At 31.6% G+C, this 21031-nt stretch overlaps 1 protein-coding gene across 1 annotated transcript in view; it reads right to left on the bottom strand.

Annotated features, from left to right (window-relative positions):
- LOC143224678 (uncharacterized) overlaps positions 1 to 21031 on the bottom strand; it is a 65057-nt gene that overhangs the window by 37185 nt on the left and 6841 nt on the right. The window contains exons 2-8 of the mRNA XM_076452837.1: positions 16808 to 16965; positions 16272 to 16412; positions 15610 to 15732; positions 12865 to 13051; positions 8530 to 8745; positions 6517 to 6754; positions 4606 to 4716 (exon numbers count right to left, since the gene is read on the bottom strand). Coding sequence (XP_076308952.1) covers positions 4606 to 4716; positions 6517 to 6754; positions 8530 to 8745; positions 12865 to 13051; positions 15610 to 15732; positions 16272 to 16412; positions 16808 to 16944 — 1153 coding nt within the window. The 5' untranslated portion in view covers positions 16945 to 16965. The remainder of the gene's footprint in view (positions 1 to 4605; positions 4717 to 6516; positions 6755 to 8529; positions 8746 to 12864; positions 13052 to 15609; positions 15733 to 16271; positions 16413 to 16807; positions 16966 to 21031) is intronic.

Genomic DNA, 21031 nt, shown 5'->3' on the forward strand with positions numbered 1-21031 from the left:
TCAAACTTTGCTTTTGTGACCTGGGTAATGAAATTTTCAAATTTACCCATTTTCTAGAATATTCCAGATAGATTCAGTGGTGAGTAGCTAATAGAGAATTTTCTTAAACATACAAGAATATTCAAGAACTTTCTAGAATGTTGTAGAACTTTTGAGAATTTTAAAGAACCTTTTAGAATTTTCTAGAACTTTTCATAGTAATATATATATATACAGGGGCTTACCACTTCAGTTTAGTTCTATCTGCCTAAGTGAACACACAGACTTATCTGATTATATCAGAGATGACATCAAGAAGCTGCAAGTATTCTTCAGACGCATTATGCTATGTATGTGAACAATTTATCAAGACAAGAGTGAAAAAGTACTCTGTGACAGCATCTGCTAAAATATGTGAAGCCTACAAGTCTGGAAAGCTCATTTTACCTGTGAGCACTGCAAAGAAAAACTCTAGAAGGTAAGATGGACATTTTTTGCTTGCTTGAATTGTAAGATTTATATTATACAAATTTTAGACCTTTTAAAATTTAAATATCTTTTGGTGCACTTCAAAGAGAAATACAACAGTGTCAAGACCTTGCTAGAAGCCTTGAAGTAGTGATGAGTATGGCTGAGAGGTTATTAGAAACTTCAAAATGATGGCATTCCTGATGGGTCTCCAAGGAAGCTTTACCAAGTTTCCCTGTTATCTTTGCCTTTTGGACAACAGGGACACTGCAGCACACTACAACAGGAAGCACTGGCCACAACGGACTTAGTTCTCTGTGGGGAGGCACAATGTCAAGTGTGAGCCACTAGTAGACCTCCAAAAGGTGTTGTTCCAACCATTGTACATAAAATTGGGTCTTATGAAACAATTTGTCACAGCTCTTGATAAGGCTGCCCCAAATACACACAGATAAGAAACAAAATTCTATTTAAAACCATGAACATCAACACACAGCCACTAAATACTCACTCAACAACTCATATCACAAAACAACTACTACTAGAAACTCCAACAGTCTCACAGACATAAAACAGAGCCACCAAACCTCAAACAACTTGCACAAAGGCAACCCACACCTTCAACCACACCAAATTCCTTACTAGTCATGTTAATTCAACTGAGTGTTCTCCATTTTCGAATCAAGACATAAATCCCTCAAGGTTCTCTGTAGCCTGGCCAAACACTATTTCCACCTTCCCAACCTCAAACCACACCATTTATCATTTAAACTTTATGCAAGAGAAGTAACACAACGCAATCGTTAAACACATTAAAATTCTATATATCAATTGCCAAGGAAACCTCAAATACAAAAGAATAGAAATATACAACATAAACAAACATATAAACGCAAACATCATCATAGTTTCAGAAACACTTTGCACAGAAAAATAAAACACTACAAGCCCGGATTCATTACACACAGTACACCTCACTCTGAAATCGGCAGAGGTATAATCATTTATTTTAGCATAGAAATATCACATCTCATCTCTATAGAAGACACTTTTAAATCAAACGTAAATGAAACTTTTTGTAACATACACCTTAACAACCATCTAACAATCCCTATCCTAGCTATGTATTGTTCCGCAACATACACCTTAACAACCGTCTAACAATCCCTATCCTAGCTATGTATTGTTCCGCAACATACACCTTAACAACCGTCTAACAATCCCTATCCTAGCTATATATTGTTCCGCAACATACACCTTAACAACTGTCTAACAATCCCTATCCTAGCTATATATTGTTCCGCAACATACACCTTAACAACTGTCTAACAATCCCTATCCTAGCTATATATTGTTCTGCAACATAGCCGTAATAACTATCTAACAGTCCCTATCCCAACTATGTATTGTTCCGCAACATACACCTTAATAATCATCTAACAATCCATATTCTAGCTATATATTGTTCCGCAACATACACCTTAATAACTGCCCAACAATCCCTATCCTAGCTATATATTGTTCCGCAACATACACCTTAATAACTGTCTAACAATCCCTATCCTAGCTATATATTGTTCCACAACATACACCTTAATAACTGTCTAACAGTCCCTATCCTAGCTATATATTGTTCTGCAACATAGCCTTAATAACTATCTAACAATCCCTATTCCAAATATATATTGTTCTGCAACATACACCTTAATAACCATCTAACAATCCCTATCCTAGCTTCCTATTGTTCCGCAATATACACCTTAATAACTGTCTAACAATCCCTATCCTAGCTATATATTGTTCCGCAACATACACCTTAACAACCGCCTAACAATCCCTATCCTAGCTATATATTGTTCCGCAACATACACCTTAACAACCGTCCAACAATCCCTATCCTAGCTATATATTGTTCCGCAACATACACCTCAATAACTGTCTCACAATCCCTATCCTAGCTATATATTGTTCCGCAACATACACCTCAATAACTGTCTCACAATCCCTATCCTAGCTATATATTGTTCCGCAACATACACCTCAATAACTGTCTAACAATCCCTATCCTAGCTATATATTGTTCCGCAACATACACCTCAATAACTGTCTAACAATCCCTATCCTAGCTATATATTGTTCCCCTTCTAAAGATATCGACATTAACTTTTTACAAAAATGTTCGGATCGTAATCCGAAACCAATTATTGTAGAGGACTTTAATTCCCCACACACAGAACTAAAAGGATACAGAAACACGCATAGTGGGGCAATTATAAAAAATTTTCTTTCCATAAACAACATGTATATAATAAACGACCACACACCTGTACACTTTACTAACTGTGCTAACGGTTCCTATGATGTACTCAATTTCATTATAGCTCCCAAGGACACAATAAACAGAATCTCTAACATGCAAAAATCACCGGCGACCACTTCCCTATTTCCTGTATGACTCCCCCCGGGCCCCGCAGCGAAACACGTGACTCCCTTAGCGCACATGTATGTACACTAAAACTGACTGGCTCATGTCTAACGTTATATTCGACTCCCATGTACCACATGTAGTCGAACATGCTAATAATAAAACAATTACGTAAAGCAAGTTACTGAAACCATACACAAAACCATTAAAAACAAAATTACAGAAACAAGGAAAAAACACTCCCACAATCAATGGACGTAAAGCACCGGAATTTCACGCTCTGATAAATCAAACGCAGACAACTTAGACGAACTCACTTTGCAATACACAGATCAACATAAGAAAAATCAAACAAAATGTTAATGTAGCAAAAGAAACAAGTTGGCTTTTGTAAAAACTTAGAAAAACTAAGAATAATCCAAAAGAATTTTGGAAAAATTTAAGAGCATTTTCGTGGACAAAAACACATATCACTTACTCCAATACATTACACATAACAACACAATCGTGAGGACAGACTCAGAGAAAGGCGACTATTACGAATCCTCCTATAGGGACCTAAACTCTGTTGACTTTGACACACAACCGGGTTATTACCCAGACACTTGTCACTAACAACGGATTATTACCCCGACATTTGTCACTGACAACAGGTTATTACCCCGACACTTGGAAAAAAGCTATTATCACCACTCTCCCCAAGAAACAAACAAACAGAACTTTAAGTTGTCTTGGCAAACTGATGAGGAAAATAATATCAAATCGCCTTCTTCATATATGTACGAAATAAATAACATCCTCTCCGAAAAAACGCTTCTAGGAAAAAAACAACACGATAGATCACCTCACACGACTCACTGAATCAGTTTACAAAGCAATCAATAACAATCAGGTAACCATAGGCCTATTTTTGGATGTTAAAAAAGCATTTGACAGTGTCTGACATAACACCATCAAGTATAAATTAACTAATTTGAAAATAAATCAAATTATCATAAGATGGATATCAAACTTAAGGATTATATTATTTATTTATTTTACATCTTTAAGAAAATTTTAAAGAATAACAGAGTTTTATAATACTACTAACCAGTCATTCATTCATGAAGTGGATTTTCATACAAAGACTGTTTAAGGAAAACATACTAAAAATGTAGAAACTAATTTCTAATATTACGCAAGTAAAATTATTTTTCAAATAATATTTGTTTTTATTAGTTTTTCTTTCAGGAAATGTTCTAAGTAAATTCAGTGGTTCACACTAAAATGACAAATTTTAAAAATCTAATTCACTTTATAAAAATTACCTACGATTTTTCCAAAAAAAAAAGTAAATGTCTGTAAGAATAAAAATTTACAAAATAAAAGATAAGGTTTGGAAGCCCATGTTAAGATTCACAAGTTAGTAACGATTTAATCTTACGTTTATTAACTGATAAGCAGAGTAGACTGAACTGCCATAATGTGAGTACAATTCCAGGAAAAGTATCGTATGTAACCGGAAAAGTTGTCAAAACGGATACTAAAACTTCACTTAGACAACAAACAGAATACATGGTAGATATTTTGACCAATCAATCTCATGGTTACTAATAATTTTTCATAGCAGATCTCATACTAAATATAAAGTATATTAAAAATATTGTGATAATTTTTTTTAAAGTTTCCATTTAACAATTCGTTTAAACAAATTCATAACACCTGGTTAAGACTAAGTTCAAACATTAACACACCTGTTGAGTCACTTGCAACAAAATATCTAGATTCTGGGGTTTTAACATGTAGAATTGAAGCATCTGGTCCAATCCTCTCCACTTCTTGAAGCAAAGGAGTATTGCTTTGACCTGAAATTAACATGTAACATTAGTTTGAAATGGTCAACATACATGTGCAGTGAGAAATTCTTCTAACTGCTAAAGTATGCCATACACTGAAAATAACTTTGTTTCTCTAATTTGAAAGTTTTCAGGCTTAATATAGAAAAGGTTTAGTATATCTTTACCTACAGAACTACATGTCAAGTGGTTTTGTTCATGTTGATGAACCTTTAGATTACTTGGAAATTATTTTTAAGAAATGAGGTTTAGTCAGGAATAAATTTAATAATTGAAAAAAGTTGTATACCTTCAAGGGAAATTAACTCATAATGCTACATTCTCTCAACTTTTACATTAATCATGCTAATTTGGACCAAAGGAAACAAATAAACCAACATTAATGTAAGAATATATTTATTATTATATCAGTAACACTAGTCCTGTGCTTCAGGATGTCAGCTTAAGTACTGGGCCACATTGCTTTGTGTACTTTTCCCAGGTGTAAAGCCATGTCTCAAAAGATATATCATTGATATTATAATCAAAATATACAATGATTTTCTATGTATCCTTGTCGTCTTTTCAAGATAAGATCCACATTATTTCCACAGTTATATGCATGGGAATTTTGTTGATTACTTTGGAATAAATAATTATTAAGATTGGTCACATAATACCATTACTAGATAGCACTGTATAGTGCCAAATTATCACTCATATTTGGATACAGCATCATATGAGGGAATTTTCACAAGATAGAAATCGAGCTAAATTATAGAAAACATAGACATAATTCACAAACTAAATAAAAAAACAAAAATAAATTTGTTTTTGTGTGGTTGTTGTTACAAATCAGGAAATTATTGTCGTTAATCATTTTATTTATAAATCATTCAATACTCTACCAGTTAATTCTGTGAAAAATATACACTCTATGGCACCCAATAAATGATCTAGTTATTTCTGGTATATGAAAGCATGGATTGTTTATTTATAAGCTTTCATGATGTAGGGCTAAATAGAATTTTCATAAGCACACTATTTAAGTTCATAATATTGATTTGAGGATAAATATGAACTTATTAAATAACTTGTGCAGACCTTTAATGGACTTATTAGTAACAGAAGCATGTCATATGACTTTCATTAGTCACAACTAAATGAATGTGGATTTATCATGCATTTCCAATCAGGAAACTCAACTAAAGAGATGAAATTCATCAAGTAAAGTTAAATTCCTCAGAAAAGTGGGAACATAATATTTTGATGTTGCTTCATTACAAAGATTTTTATTATCGTACCAATTATGATCCAGTCAACAGGAAGTCTACATTTACTGTAACATTCTTACATATACTCTTGTGATCTACATGAACAAACCCATGGTCTAGTCAGTACAGATGTTTAAATTACAGTGTATTGTTTCCTTACTTATACTGTTTTGATCTACATAAACAAACCCATGGTCTAGTCAGTACAGATGTTTAAATTACAGTGTATTGTTTCCTTACTTATACTGTCTTGATCTACATAAACAGCTCAGGATCTGCATGAGACAGTTGTGTATAGTTCTTCAAATATTTGGCCAGTTAAAATGGTGGGCAGCAGATCAGCATAGTTTCATACATACACTTGATTTGCTAATTATAGCATGGTAAACATAAAAATGTTTTAAAGTTTTGTATATAAAAATGTATTTACAATTTTTGTAAAGGTTAATTCATACCTCTATCAACTCATACAAATACACTGTGTGTTATGTTTCTTTTCAAATTAACTACTTCAGTTACGTACTACACGCTTTTTTAAAAAATGAAATAAATTTACCAATTTTAATTACTTCAGAGACAGATGTTTCACTAGTTTCATTGTCATCAACACTAAGGACTTCATCATAATGACTTGCAGGATTAAAAGTCTGTAAACTGTCTATAATTGGATCTTCTTTACAATGTCTCTCAAGGTTTTTGTACATGGCAGTGTTACTAATAATTTGACGACCTCCCCAGAAATAGACAGTGTTAGTGGTAGTGGCTACAGTAAAAGTGCTCCCACACTGTATCCTCTGAAAAAACACATAATTTGTTTAGAATATTTCTTGTACAGAAAGGTAAAAATAAATATCCTCTACTTATTTTTCTTAAAATATTTCTTACTGGCAAATTCATGTCAGCTATTGTAAGTAATGGTATTTATCCATTTGTCATGGTACGTAATGACACATACGTAGGAACTATGGTAAATAATCACTTTTATATGTTAGCCAAAGCCATACAAACATATTAACTGAAGAAGATACCTATCTATATAGATATAACATACACTCATATAAATAACAAAACACATTATCACATAGATGTGAGTTTACAAACAACAGAGTCTATTGCAAATTTCATGTGAAATATTGAAATGATAAACTAAAACTAATAACATCAGGAAAATACCTGAAAAATCATTAAATTCTAATCAATATTTGGTTTTACTGTGATTTCTTTCAGGATATATTCCTAGCCAGTCTTTGAGATAAAAGTAGTTAAATTATTTATATCTGTAACACACATCTTGGTTCCACAGAGTATACATTGTATTCAAATATTATGTTATGATGAACAATTTTATAGTACAATGTTGATATAAACTCAGGTAAAGCTAACGAAAGACACAAACACATCCTATTATAACAATTTTATACCACAACACTGGTGTAAATTCAAGTAATGCTAATGAAAGACATAAAGACATCCTATTACAAACAATTTTACAGCAGAACATTGGTGTAAACTCAGGTAAAGTTAATGAAAGACACAAAGACATCTTATTATAAACAATTTTACAGCAGAACATTGGTGTAAAATCAGGTAATGTTAATGAAAGACACAAAGACATCTTATTATAACAATTTTATACCACAACACTGGTGTAAATTCAAGTAATGCTAATGAAAGACATAAAGACATCCTATTACAAACAATTTTACAGCAGAACATTGGTGTAAACTCAGGTAAAGTTAATGAAAGACACAAAGACATCTTATTATAAACAATTTTACAGCAGAACATTGGTGTAAAATCAGGTAATGTTAATGAAAGACACAAAGACATCTTATTATAAACAATTTTATATACAACATTGGTGTAAACTCAAGTAATGCTAATAAAAGACACAAAGACAACCTATTATAACAATTTTATACCACAACATTGGTGTAAACTCAAGTAATGGTAACAAAAGATACAAAGACATCCTATTATAAACAATTTTATAATAAAGCATTGGTGCAAACTCAAGTAATGCTAATGAAAGACACAAAGACATCCTAATATAATAATTTTATACCATAAAATTTTTGTAAAGTCAAGTCTGTAACAGAAACTCTTAGACAACGAACATGTCTTATCAAGTGACTCCAGAATAAAAGACATTATGAAAAGAGCTTATAATAGAAACAAAGATAACTCAGTGTTATTAACATTATGATACAAAGCAAGCGATAAGATTATTAAGATACACTTCTTGGTTATGCTGACCCTCAAACTGAAATAAAATGTAAAGAGCTGTAACTATCAAACACTACATTAACCAAATTACAATTACAGGCTTAATGAGGAGAAACCGTGATCAATCATCAGGTACCTGACTAACAAACACAATTATCAAGAAACATGTTCTTTAGTAATAGCTATAATATTTCACAGTTTGATTATCATTTAACATTTTAAGCAGTGCAGCATCTATATATGTATTTTAAGTTATCTCTGTCATACCTGAATATTTGAAAAATAAATGAGATAATAAGTAGTGATCACTGACTAATCAATGATATAAAAACAAGAATATTACCACAATATACTTGTCTGCCATCAACTTGACAATCTTAGGAGTTAGGCTGTTCTGAATATGTCCATGTCCGAGCTGGCCATACTGATTATTACCAAAGGTTATTATCTTTCCTTGCTCAAGCAGAACAACTGTGTGAGTAGGGCCCATTGAAACAGAGACTACTTTATTCCGAATGAAGTTCACTCGGGTTGGGATGAGCCACTTATAAATCTCATTCTAAATGAAATATTAACCTATTTTCAAAATTCAAATGCAAACTCATCAATTACATAAATACAATAAAGCATTTTTAAAACTGTACACTTGAGAAATATTAAAAATTGTTCACAAAAAGTACATTTAAAACTTAAAAGTAACATCACTTAAAACCACAAAAATGTATCTTTAAACACAAAAGAAACACGACCAAAAATCTGTATGTTATCATATGTTGGCAAACATAAGAACACATCACCAAAAACTGTTCAGTACCACATCTCAATAAACACAAAGGACACATCACTAGAAACTATTCAGTACCACATCTCAATAAACACAAAGGAAACATCACTAAAAACTATTCAGTACCACATCTCAATAAACACAAAAGAAACGTCACTAAAAACTGTTAAGTGCCAAATACACTGCTGGCCAAAATCTTAAGGCCAATGAATATAAAGAAAAAATATGCTTTTTGCACTGTTAGACTCAACCACTTATTTGAGTAGAACTTCGAAAGATAACAATAAGAAAAGAGAAAATAAAAATAAAAACTGTTTTAGCATTTAATAGGGAAAATGTGAACAATATGAAATTAGCCTAAACACTAGCTGGTCAAAAGTTTAAGACCATACTGAAATGAAGCGTTAATCGATAAACACGTAATGAAATTTAGTCATTTGTGTTCAAGTATTAGCGTTGTCAACATCTCCCACTGACATGCCCTGTGTTACATTGGGTAAAAACATGGCAAAGGCTAAAAATTGACAAAGTTTGAATGTGGCAGAATTGTCAAGCTACAAAAGCAAGGTCTCTCTCAACGTGCCATTACTGCTGAGACTGGGCATAGTAAAATTGCTATTGAAAATTTCTTAAAATACCCTGAGGGATACGGAATGAGAGTTTCAAGTGGTCGGCCCAAGAAATTTCGCTGGCGTTGAGTAGAAAGATTTGACAGGTTGTTCAGCAAGACACCAGCTGATCGTTGAACCAGATTAAGACCCTTACAGATGCAGAATGCAGCTCAAGAACAATAAGATGGCATCTATGAGAGAAAGGCTTTAAAAACCGTAAATGTCTTCAAAGGCCAAACCTCCTTCCACACCATGAAACAGCTCGGTTAAACTTTGCTGAGAAGCACCAAACAGGGGACATAGAAAAGTGGATGAAGGTTTTGTTCTCTGATGAGAAAAAAAAATTAACCTGGATGGTTCAGATGGCTTTCAACGTTACTGGCATGATAAGGATATCTCACCAGAAACATTTTCTACACGACACAGTGGAGGAGGTTCCATCATGATCTGGGGTGCTTTTTCCTTCTATGGTATATTGGCATGTTGGAGAGAGCATCCTTATTGACTGAAGACCCTTGCTTGTGTGGAAATGACTGGATCTTTCAGCAGCACAACGCTGCAATTCACAGTGCCTGCAGGACAAACGACGTTTTCATGGCAAATAACGTGATTCTTTTGGACCATCCAGAGTGTTCACCTGAACTGGACCCCATTGAAAATGTTTGGGGGTGGATGGCAAGGGAAGTTTATAGAAGTAGACGTCAATTCCAAACAGTGCATGATCTTCGTGAAGCCATCTTCGCCACTTGGAATAACATTCCAGCCAGCTTTCTGCAAATGCTTATATTGACCATGCCAAAGTGAATGTTTGAAGTTATTCGCAATGACGGCTATTCAACTCACTACTGAGACCTCTTGTTGGGCATTGAAACCCTGTTACATGTTTATCGATTAACGCTTCGTTTCAATATGGTCTTAAACTTTTGAACAGCTAGTATTTAGGCTAATTTCATAGTGTTCACATTTTCCCTATTAAATGCTAAAAAGTTTTTTATTTTTATTTTCCCTTTTCTTATTTTCATCTTTCAAGCTCTACTCAAATAAGTGGTTGAGTCTAACAACGCAAAATGCATATTTTTTATTTATGTTCATTGGCCTTAAGATTTTGGCCAGCAATGTATGTATACATTTCACACTCCATACACTTATGTTTTACTAACCCTGGCCGATTTAGCTAAAAATAATTTAGAGTTATATAAATATTAGAAAATAAAACAAGGTATTAAATATAAATTGTATACTTGTGAAACTTGAGACACTTCACTTATTGCTACTAATTGTTATTACTAGTGTAATGATAAAAATGTTCTTCCTAATGTTATGAGGCAACCATTTTTTATCAGTACAAACTTGATTGTTTAGTGAATGTGAATCAGATTTGACTGCTTGTATACTGTTCTAGGTAAAATGTCATCAGATCAGAAAACTATTTCTGACACCTTGTTATTATAGTCATTTTAGAAACCTGTGAAGATGGAGATTAGCTTCCTGTTCTCTGCACACTAGTTTTTCAGTCATAACAAAATAGCCTGATCTAAGTTAAAAGATTGAAAACCCATGATTTTCAACAGCTTGCAAGTCCTAATGTGGTTTTATTAACTTCTTTGACATTTTTAAAATTTAAGCAACAGAAGATTAGAAAAATTTTTATCACTTTATTGTTTGAAAAATTGTGACAGTTACATTTAAATACAACAGCACTGAATACATTTTACTCATAACAGCTATTTCTTACCTTTTTTCATATTGTTGAAAAAGTTCCTGAAAGCTAAAGAATCTATTTAATTTAATTATTACAGTTTCCTTCTAGTATTTTCATTATCAAATGAATCCATAAATGGGCTTCACTTGTAATTCTTCATTCAAGTTTATTCATCAATAGAAAATAAACCTTCACTATTATGATTAATAAATATGCACTGAAGAAAAACCTTAAGAGGTTTCCATTTGTACATAAATTACTTCAAACAATATTTAAACAAAACACAAATTATAGAAAATCTATCTTTTAAAATACAACTAGCTGATTTTATATAATTCATGGTGGGTTACTGTTTTAACAATATTAAATGAGTATGTCTTATGTAAAAGTTTCTTAGTTTAATTCTCTCACTATGGACTCAATCAATTTGACCTAAAAATTGACCCTCAGAGTTTATATACTATAAATTCTATGTTTTGTGTATCTTCATAAAATTTCACAATCTTTCAGTAAGAGTCATTTGCAGATAAAGAAAATTAGAATTTTTAATAAAGTATTGCCATTAAAAATTTCTCTTTGAATCAAATTATTGACTTCACTGAGTGTTAAGTGAATTTCATGTCATGATTATAAATACTTTCCTACATTTAAAAGTTCTCAAAGTTTATTTGCATAAAGTCCATAATCATCTAAATAAATTCCAAATCCTTGTTGTTTTTTCAGTGAAACATTATATTTTATTCATTATTCCTTACACCCTAATCCTATATATGAAGTTGACCAAATTCAATACCACCAATAAATATAAATTACTTTCTTTTTTTCTTTCTATTATGACTTCAATTTGCAAAATGAAACTACATAAGTTTATCTTCCACAGCATTAAACATGTAACAATATATATTTGTTCATACTTAAATTTTATTGTTTTGTTCTCCTTTGAATCATGTTTAACTAATATTCACACAACACAAGCTGTAGAGCACTTGGCAAATGTGTAGCTCATGTCATTTGATAACTTAGAACCTTGGCTTCTACTCATTCTAAATACTGTAGTATTAAACATAGAAATATTGGATCCATGTGTGGAAGAGAAGATGCAATACTTGAGTGTGGCAAGACAAATCTGATTTTTCTAGATTTTGGCTTTTGCCTGAGAGACGAAAACATTATGATAAGTAATTTGTGTATTTCTCAGAAGTGTGGTAAATAAATTAAAGAAGAGGGGATATCCAGAAACAAAATGTCATAATTCTCAAACAAGGGGAAATTAGTTTTTTTTTTTAAATATTACCTTATAAAATTAAGAACTTAAACTTATATTAAAATTTGATTTATTAACTACATTTTGATACATGCATATATTTGTATAACATTATAACAATGTACTTTAATTAAATTTGGAATGTAACTCAGTAAAACCTAAAGACATGTGCAAAGAAGGATGCCCATAACGAAAGCGTTAATTTATATTTCAATTAGTAAAACGCACAGCATGTATTTTTAAATATATTAAAATGAAAAATACTTCATTGAGAAAAAAGTTAGTAAACAAATATCTTTTTGTCTGCCAGTTTCTACCTTTACCATCAGCTGCTTAACTTGTACAAGAAACATTCGTCGTTCAGCCAATCCCAACTTATTGTACAAATTTGAGCCACAGGCCAGCAATGCTCCCACGTCAGTCACAAACATTGTTCCATCTGAACCACAGAATGCGTTTACAGCAGTTGTATTTTCAGGAAGATGCACCTTCATTGGGACAGAACTAAGCATGGAAATGAGTGAAATTTAAGTAAGTGATTCTACTATGATAACTTATCTTGAACAAATACAAAAACCTGATAACACAGAACCTTTTCTGAAAATAACATTGCTTTACTTCCAGAAATGAGACGAAGAATAACTGACAATCTTGTAAAGGGATTCTGACTGTTTGGAATTCTTATTTGATATTTATTCACTTGTTTTTTGTGTGATCTTCTAACATTAAAAACACTGGACTTATTTGATTTATAGGATACATATTTAACAGATACTAAAAACAGGGAAGAGAAATCATCCATAATAAATCTCAATTTTAATAAAACACTGGTTTTATGAGATCTGTACTTCTTCACGTTCTAAATGTTCAAACATAAAATAAGTAAAATGTATACCTAACGACAACTACCACTTCATTTACATGCACGTGTATATTTCACTACATTTATTAACATTTTTAACAATGGGATGATACAGGAAGCTAGTATCTGATGGTTATGGGATTACTTGGATATTAAATTCCATTTTTACTTCAGTTTTACTAATGAACATTCAAGCAATATTCCTCCTCCTTAACAGATGCTTGATAGAGCAAGATTACGTTAATTCTGAATTTCTTTAGAAAAATTAAGAAAGTTAAAGAATAGTAGAGTTCCTGGGCTTAGTATATTAATTCATGGATTTTAAAGGCTCAGATATATGAGAAACTTGCAGTTATTTTTTAATTCTTAAGTCTTTAAATAGTGGACAGGTGACAGAAGATTAGAACTTTGTTAATGTTACTTCTATTATCAATTGAAATGATAACGAATAGTTCCAGTAATTAGAGATCTGATGACAAAAGGTGGAAGAATCTTAAAACTTCATTCCCTACAATTTTATTTCTACAACAGACAGTTGCCATCCATTCATGGATATACTGCCTAAACAATCTATAAAGAATTATAAACCTATTAGTCTTAGATCAGTTGTGACAAAGTTTCTGAAAGTCTGATTAAAGATGTTATACTGCCTAAACAATCTGTTAAAGAATTACAAATCTATTAGTCTTAGATCAGTTGTGACAAAGTTTCTGAAAGTCTGATTAAAGATGATGTTATCTTACACCTGCCTAAACAATCTATAAAGAATTATAAGCCTATTAGTCTTAGATCAGTTGTGACAAAGTTTCTGAAAGTCTGATTAAAGATGTTATACACCCTAAACAATCTATAAAGAATTATAAACCTATTAGTCTTAGATCAGTTGTGACAAAGTTTCTGAAAGTCTGATTAAAGATGTTATACTGCCTAAACAATCTATGAATAATTATAAACCTATTAGTCTTAGATCAGTTGTGACAAAGTTTCTGAAAGTCTGATTAAAGATGTTATACTGCCTAAACAATCTGTTAAAGAATTACAAATCTCTTAGTCTTAGATCAGTTGTGACAAAGTTTCTGAAAGTCTGATTAAAGATGTTATACTGCCTAAACAATCTGTTAAGCAATTACAAATCTATTAGTCTTAGATCAGTTGTGACAAAGTTTCTAAAAGTCTGATTAAAGATGTTATACTGCCTAAACAATCTGTTAAACAATTACAAATCTATTAGTCTTAGATCAGTTGTGACAAAGTTTCTAAAAGTCTGATTAAAGATGTGATACTGCCTAAACAATCTGTTAAAGAATTACAAATCTATTAGTCTTAGATCAGTTGTGATAAAGTTTCTGAAAGTCTGATTAAAGATGTTATATTGCCGAAACAATCTATAAAGAATTACAAACCTATTGGTCATTGATCAGTTGTGTTTCTGAAAGTCTGATTAAAGATGTTTTACAAAGTCATTTAATAAATTTTAAAAGATTATTAAGCATGATTTTTCCCCTCGTGAAACTATGGTAACAATGTGACAAATCCTTCAATGGATAGAAAACTGGTTAGATGAAAGAATAAAGAGGGTTATTGTAAACATAAAATTTAGTCAAACTAGATTAATGTGACAAACGGTGTATCTCAGGGCTCAAGGTTAGGACCTTTTCTCTTTTTGACTTACATCTATGACATAGATGAAAGAATGGTCAATAAATTCAAGTCTGCTTATAACATAAAAGTTTCACTTGCTTCTAGCTATGAGGTAGATGCTACTGCTTTACAAAAGGATTGAAATTAATGGTAAGTTCAGGATATTAATGGTATAAAAGTTTTAATTATAATAAGTACAAGATACTGCATGTGAGATTTCACAATTTGAATTGTGAGTAAAATTTTGATGGTAACAACCTTAATAGTGTCATGAAAGAAAAAGATTTTGGTGTAATGGTTGATTAGTCTCTAAGTCATTTAAGCGGTGTACTATTCCTAATAGCAGGGCGCAAAGCATTTTAGGTTGTATATACATAAATATTGCAAACAGTCTAAAGATGCCTTAAAGTTACTCAAGTTTAGATATTTTTTATAATATATCATATTTTAGAATATTTTAAAGTATTCATTGGTTTTAATATCTTTAATATATTATTCTTAAATTGTGAATCTTTAAAGTGTAAGTATTATAAAAGGAAAGTCATTACAAACCACATACCAATTATCCTCACTGCCAGTCCCTAAACGTCCTAAACTTCCACAGCCCCAAGCATAAGCTACCCCTCTCCCACTTACCACCACTACATGATGTGGACCACATGTTACACTCAACACATCAACACTAAAAAAGACATAACAAGTGTTATAATGTAAGAAATTAACCATTCAACAACAGTGTTCTAAGAATCTCATTAAAATTAACTATTAAAGTGTTACAATAACTAAAAGTTAAATTTCAAGTTTGATTATTAAAATATAATACAAATACATACGGCTTTACAAGAATACTATGCTAAAAATCATTTGCAGTTTAGATTTCATCATACTACATGGTATAAAAGACTTTCAATGTTTATACTCTTTGTTAAGAAAATAAAGATTTTAAAGTGTTCATCAACTAACAAGTAATATAAATATGTATGCACCCAAACATCCATCTATCTACCTTTCTGTATGTTTACCAATCATTCATTCAAAAAATGGATTACATTTTAATCTTGTATCTAAAATATTCTTCTACAAGTTAGAACGTGTTCATGACTGTAAAATACAAAATATCTGAACTAATTCTTCATTAACAAACTGCAAATAAAATTAGAAAAAAAATCATTTCTCCCTCATTTTTAAGACAAAGACAATCAAAAGTATTCAAAATTTCACCTCAAAAGTTTCTCAACCAACTTTGGTTTGCTAGAACTATTCCAGCCTCCGTATCCAAGACATCCTTGACTACCATCACCACAAGTCATGACTATACCATTGCTGCTGGAAAAAACACTAAATCCTTCACCAGCGCAGACCCTAAGAACAATATTCTGATAGAAATAATCGCTATAAAATTCAACTCTGGAAAACAGTAACTTTAACAGAAATGATGGCTATAAAAACAAATCCAGGAAAAAAATATTCTGAGAGAAACAATAGCTATAAAAACCAACCTTGAAAGACAATATTCTGAGAAAAAAAACTATAACTATAAAAACTGACCAAGAAAATGAATATTCTGACAGAAATTATAACAATAAAAACAAATATCATATATTAATATAAAATGATTACTTAAACTTTTAAAATATATTTTTCAGCATATAAATAGTAAAACAAATTTGTTTATAAGGAAAAAAGTCAGTTCTGAAAATAATCCAAAACTATTTACTTGTGCATCATAAACAAATACTTAGGCAAAAAATTCTTACTTAGTAATATTTTTGTCTTTGAGTGCTTCTACACATTTTGGTTTACATAACCATGGTTCTAGAAAGCCATGTCCAAGTTGTCCTTTCTTTCCTTCACCCCAGGTATAGACCATAAGATCATAAGTTAGACCTATCATGTGAGTTGAACTGACTGCAACCTTTTTGGGAAAAAGAGTTTAATCATTTACTGTACAAAATTATACTTAAAGTATATATACAACCAAAACAGAGATTACAACAACCACCACATTCTATAGAAAGTGTTCCACATCCATAAAGCTCCACATCAAAGTTCTACAGAAATGATTCTGCACCCATCAAGTCCCACATTAAATCCTATAGAAAAGATTCCACATCCTATGGCTCCACATGTCCTTTTACAGTAAATATTTCACATCCTGAGACCTTACATTAAAGTTTTAAATGTTTCATTTTATTTTCACAAAAATTAATTACTTTCAAGTTTGCTTGGTAGCAAAACCAAGACTGATTCCTGATATAAAGTGACAAAGAAGATAAGCAAGTCCAATTGTTTGGTAACAAAACCAAGACTGATCCCTAACATAAAGTGATAAAGAAGATAAGCAAGTCCAATTGTTTGGTAACAAAACCAAGACTGATCCCTAATATAAAGTGACAAAGAAGAAAAGCAAGTCTAATTGTTTGGTAACAAAACCAAGACTGATCCCTAATATAAAGTGACAAAGAAGATAAACTGATATCCCTAATATAAAGTGACAAAGAAGATATCAAGTCAAGTCCAATTGTTTGGTAACAAAACCAAGACTGATTCCTGATATAAAAGTGACAAAACCAAGACTGATCCCTAACATAAAGATAAGAAGATAAGCAAGTCCAATTGTTTGGTAACAAAACCAAGACTGATCCCTAATATAAAAGAAGATAAGCAAGTCCAATTGTGACAAAGAAGAAAAGCAAGTCTAATTGTTTGGTAACAAAACCAAGACTGATCCCTAATATAAAGTGACAAAGAAGATAAACAAGTCTAATTGTTTGGTAACAAAACGAAGACTGATCCCTAATATAAAGTGACAAAGAAGATATCAAGTCTAACTGTTTGGTAACAAAACCAAAACTGATCACTAATATAAAGTGACAAAGAAGATAAGCAAGCCTAATTTTTTGGTTTTTTTTTTAACAAAACCAAGACTGATCCGTAATATAAAGTGAGAAAAAAGTTCTCAACCCTGTGTTCTTTAATCCAATGTTATTCAAGATCAATATTGAAACATTGTGGAACCATATGGATACTGACATTCATCATTTATATAAATATTTCAGATGCAAAATATTTATTTCATAAACTTAGGAAACATGCATACAAAATTTTTCCCAGTTATTCAGACATCCAGTCGTTCTAACAATAACATCAATTTGAATCATATCTGAACCTTTTTACATTTCTCCTGGAAAATTTATTTATACTCTTGTGGGCTATGCTTTTAATACTTTCATTTTATATGTTTACTAGAGGGAATTTTAACACCATGTGATGAACATATAACTGAATAATTAGAATTTTTTTGAGATGATTTAAATAACAATAAAGATAACAATTAGATCACACAAGTAAAATCAAAGTGTTCATTGGCTACTGAGCATTAAGTTAGTACAGTAGTGTAAGTTTCTGTACAGTACTGGATGATACCTGGGATGGAAAGTTTGTCATATGAAGACAGGTTAAAATCTCAAACTATTTTCTCAAAAAAAAAATGTTACAGGGAATCTGACTGAAGTGTTTAAGATTGTTAAGGAAATTAAACTTACTTAATGATTAAAAGATATAAGTATAAATTTTGGTAGGTTACAAGTCTTGTTTGTTTGTTTTGGAATTTCGCACAAAGCTACTCGAGGGCTATCTGTGCTAGCCATCCCTAATTTAGCAGTGTAAGACTAAAGGGAAGGCAGCCAGTCATCACCACCCACCGCCAACTCTTGGGCCACTCTTTTACCAACGAAAAGTGGGATTGACTGTCACATAATAACGCCCCCGCGGCTGGGAGGGCGAGCATGTTTGGCGCGATTCGGGCACGAACCCGCGACCCTCAGATTACGAAGCGCACACCTTAATGCGCTAGGCCATGCCAGGCCCGGTTACAAGTCATCTTCAGTTAAGGCAGTTATATTTTTCTAATAAGATGTTATTCTTCATTCTGACAAAGAATGCGAAATCAGAATAAATTCTGTTTAAGAAATAAAACATTTACATTGATTTAATAGAATTTGCACTATTCATGGAATAAACAAAAAAGAAACACGAAATTATAAAAAATCCTACAAAGTGAGATAAAAATCTGCTGGAAATTATGAAACAGCATAAATATGGTCAAGAAGAAATACAGAAGATTATAAGAGAGATAAAACAACAAGAAAGATACAGAAAACAAAGAATGAAAAAGAGGCCAATATTTATGAACAATTAAGTTAAAATAAAAAATTACAAAAAAAGACAAACATTTACAGACAAATCTATAAAATAAAGTGTGGAAAAATTATAACAAATTTTAAGACAGTGTACAGAAAAACATTAATGGTAATATAAAATATTAAGAAAATGAAATCAACTAAATTACAACAAACTTTTAACAGAATAGAAGCAACTCCTTAGGTGTTTCAAAAGTAAAAATGAAGCCAAAGTCAATCTCATAGAAGATGTGAAAGGCTTGTCAAATTATGAAGTGATATATTTTCTGTCAAGTGACCAACTCATCAACGCTATAGTGAATGAGATTATGCTAATTAAGTGAAAGTATAGTAGATGAACACCTATGAAGGAAGCTATCCAGTTTGTACTGGGGCTTTAATCAATTAAAGTTGTAGATGAGTGACTAAAAGCACCATCTAGGAATTATAGGACTGTCAAATCAAATTGTAAACATTTACTACTTCTGATGGAATTATAGAAAAACTAAAAGATTAATTAGATGTAATGTTTCAGTTACAACTTCAAAGGACATACTGTCAAGTGAGAAAAAGGGAACAGCAAAACGTGTGGAAAACATACTCACATCCAAAAGTGTAATAAATCAACATATTATAATAAACCAATCAAAGAATGATCTGTTTAGTTTCCCTAACCCTTTCATAACAGATGTGGACAAAAGTGGTTTTGTATTGTGAATAGACTTGTAACAACTACATGCAATTGCCTACTAAAGCAAAACAATGAAAGGTGATGTTTTATAAATAGAAAAATATTATTAAAGTGTTGTTCAAACACTATCTATATAGAGAGAAATTTTTAATATGTAGCATTAAGGTGGCTGGTGGATTATCCTGAAGACCTCTTCTTACAAATGGACATATAAACTTGACAAAATGGAACCATAAGTTAATAAAGACACCTAACCTAAAGTTCAACAGAGCAGAATCTCAAAACGGACATCCACAAGTAACAACAGAAAGTTAATGTGGTCCAATATTTAAAAAAAAAAAAAAGATACGAGTTTCAAGCCAATTCTTTAGTGAACTTAGATTACTGTTAAATAACCATAATGATAAACAGCAGTTTAATATAGCCAGCAGACAAGGTAATAGGAACAGTTGGGCTTATTAAGCCTATAAGAAGTCTCCCAATACTGAGAATGGGGAGAAACAGGTGGTCAGAAATAACAACTACAGTTTGTGATTCCACAGGTATTATGATCGGAAACACAAAATAACCTCCTAGATGTTCCAATAGCTGAACATTTTAATATTAAGAGTACACTAGAAAGGCTGAGAATATTCTTCTACTGGGTTTTAATGTCAGGTATCTTTAGCAATTGATGCAAGTGATGTGAATTTTGCTTCAAGGTTGATTGGTTGTTTGGCATTTATTGCACAAAGCAACTAGGCTACCTGTGCCTAACAAGTGGTAAAAAAATTCAAAATAAAAGTAACATTATAAAAATACGTAAAAATGAACCATGTTAAAACAAAACAAAGTCCAATTTTCCAACTGAAAATTTAAATAGAGTTAAAAAGGCCACTAGCCCTTAAACATTTAAAAACTCAACTGATAGACAGTATCACCATTGCCAATGACACTGTCCAACATCAGGAGTGAACCAATAGTAAAAACATGTCGAAAATGGTGCTCTCATGGTTGTAATGAAAGTATGACAGCAAAATGTCGCTTATTAAGACTTGAGTGTCACACAGACAACACATTGGTGCATAAGTTCCTGATAAAAGAAAACGATGAGTTAAAAACTGCAACAA

The sequence above is a fragment of the Tachypleus tridentatus genome, chromosome 9 (assembly GCF_004210375.1).
Source record: "Tachypleus tridentatus isolate NWPU-2018 chromosome 9, ASM421037v1, whole genome shotgun sequence".
Lineage (NCBI taxonomy): Eukaryota > Metazoa > Arthropoda > Merostomata > Xiphosura > Limulidae > Tachypleus > Tachypleus tridentatus.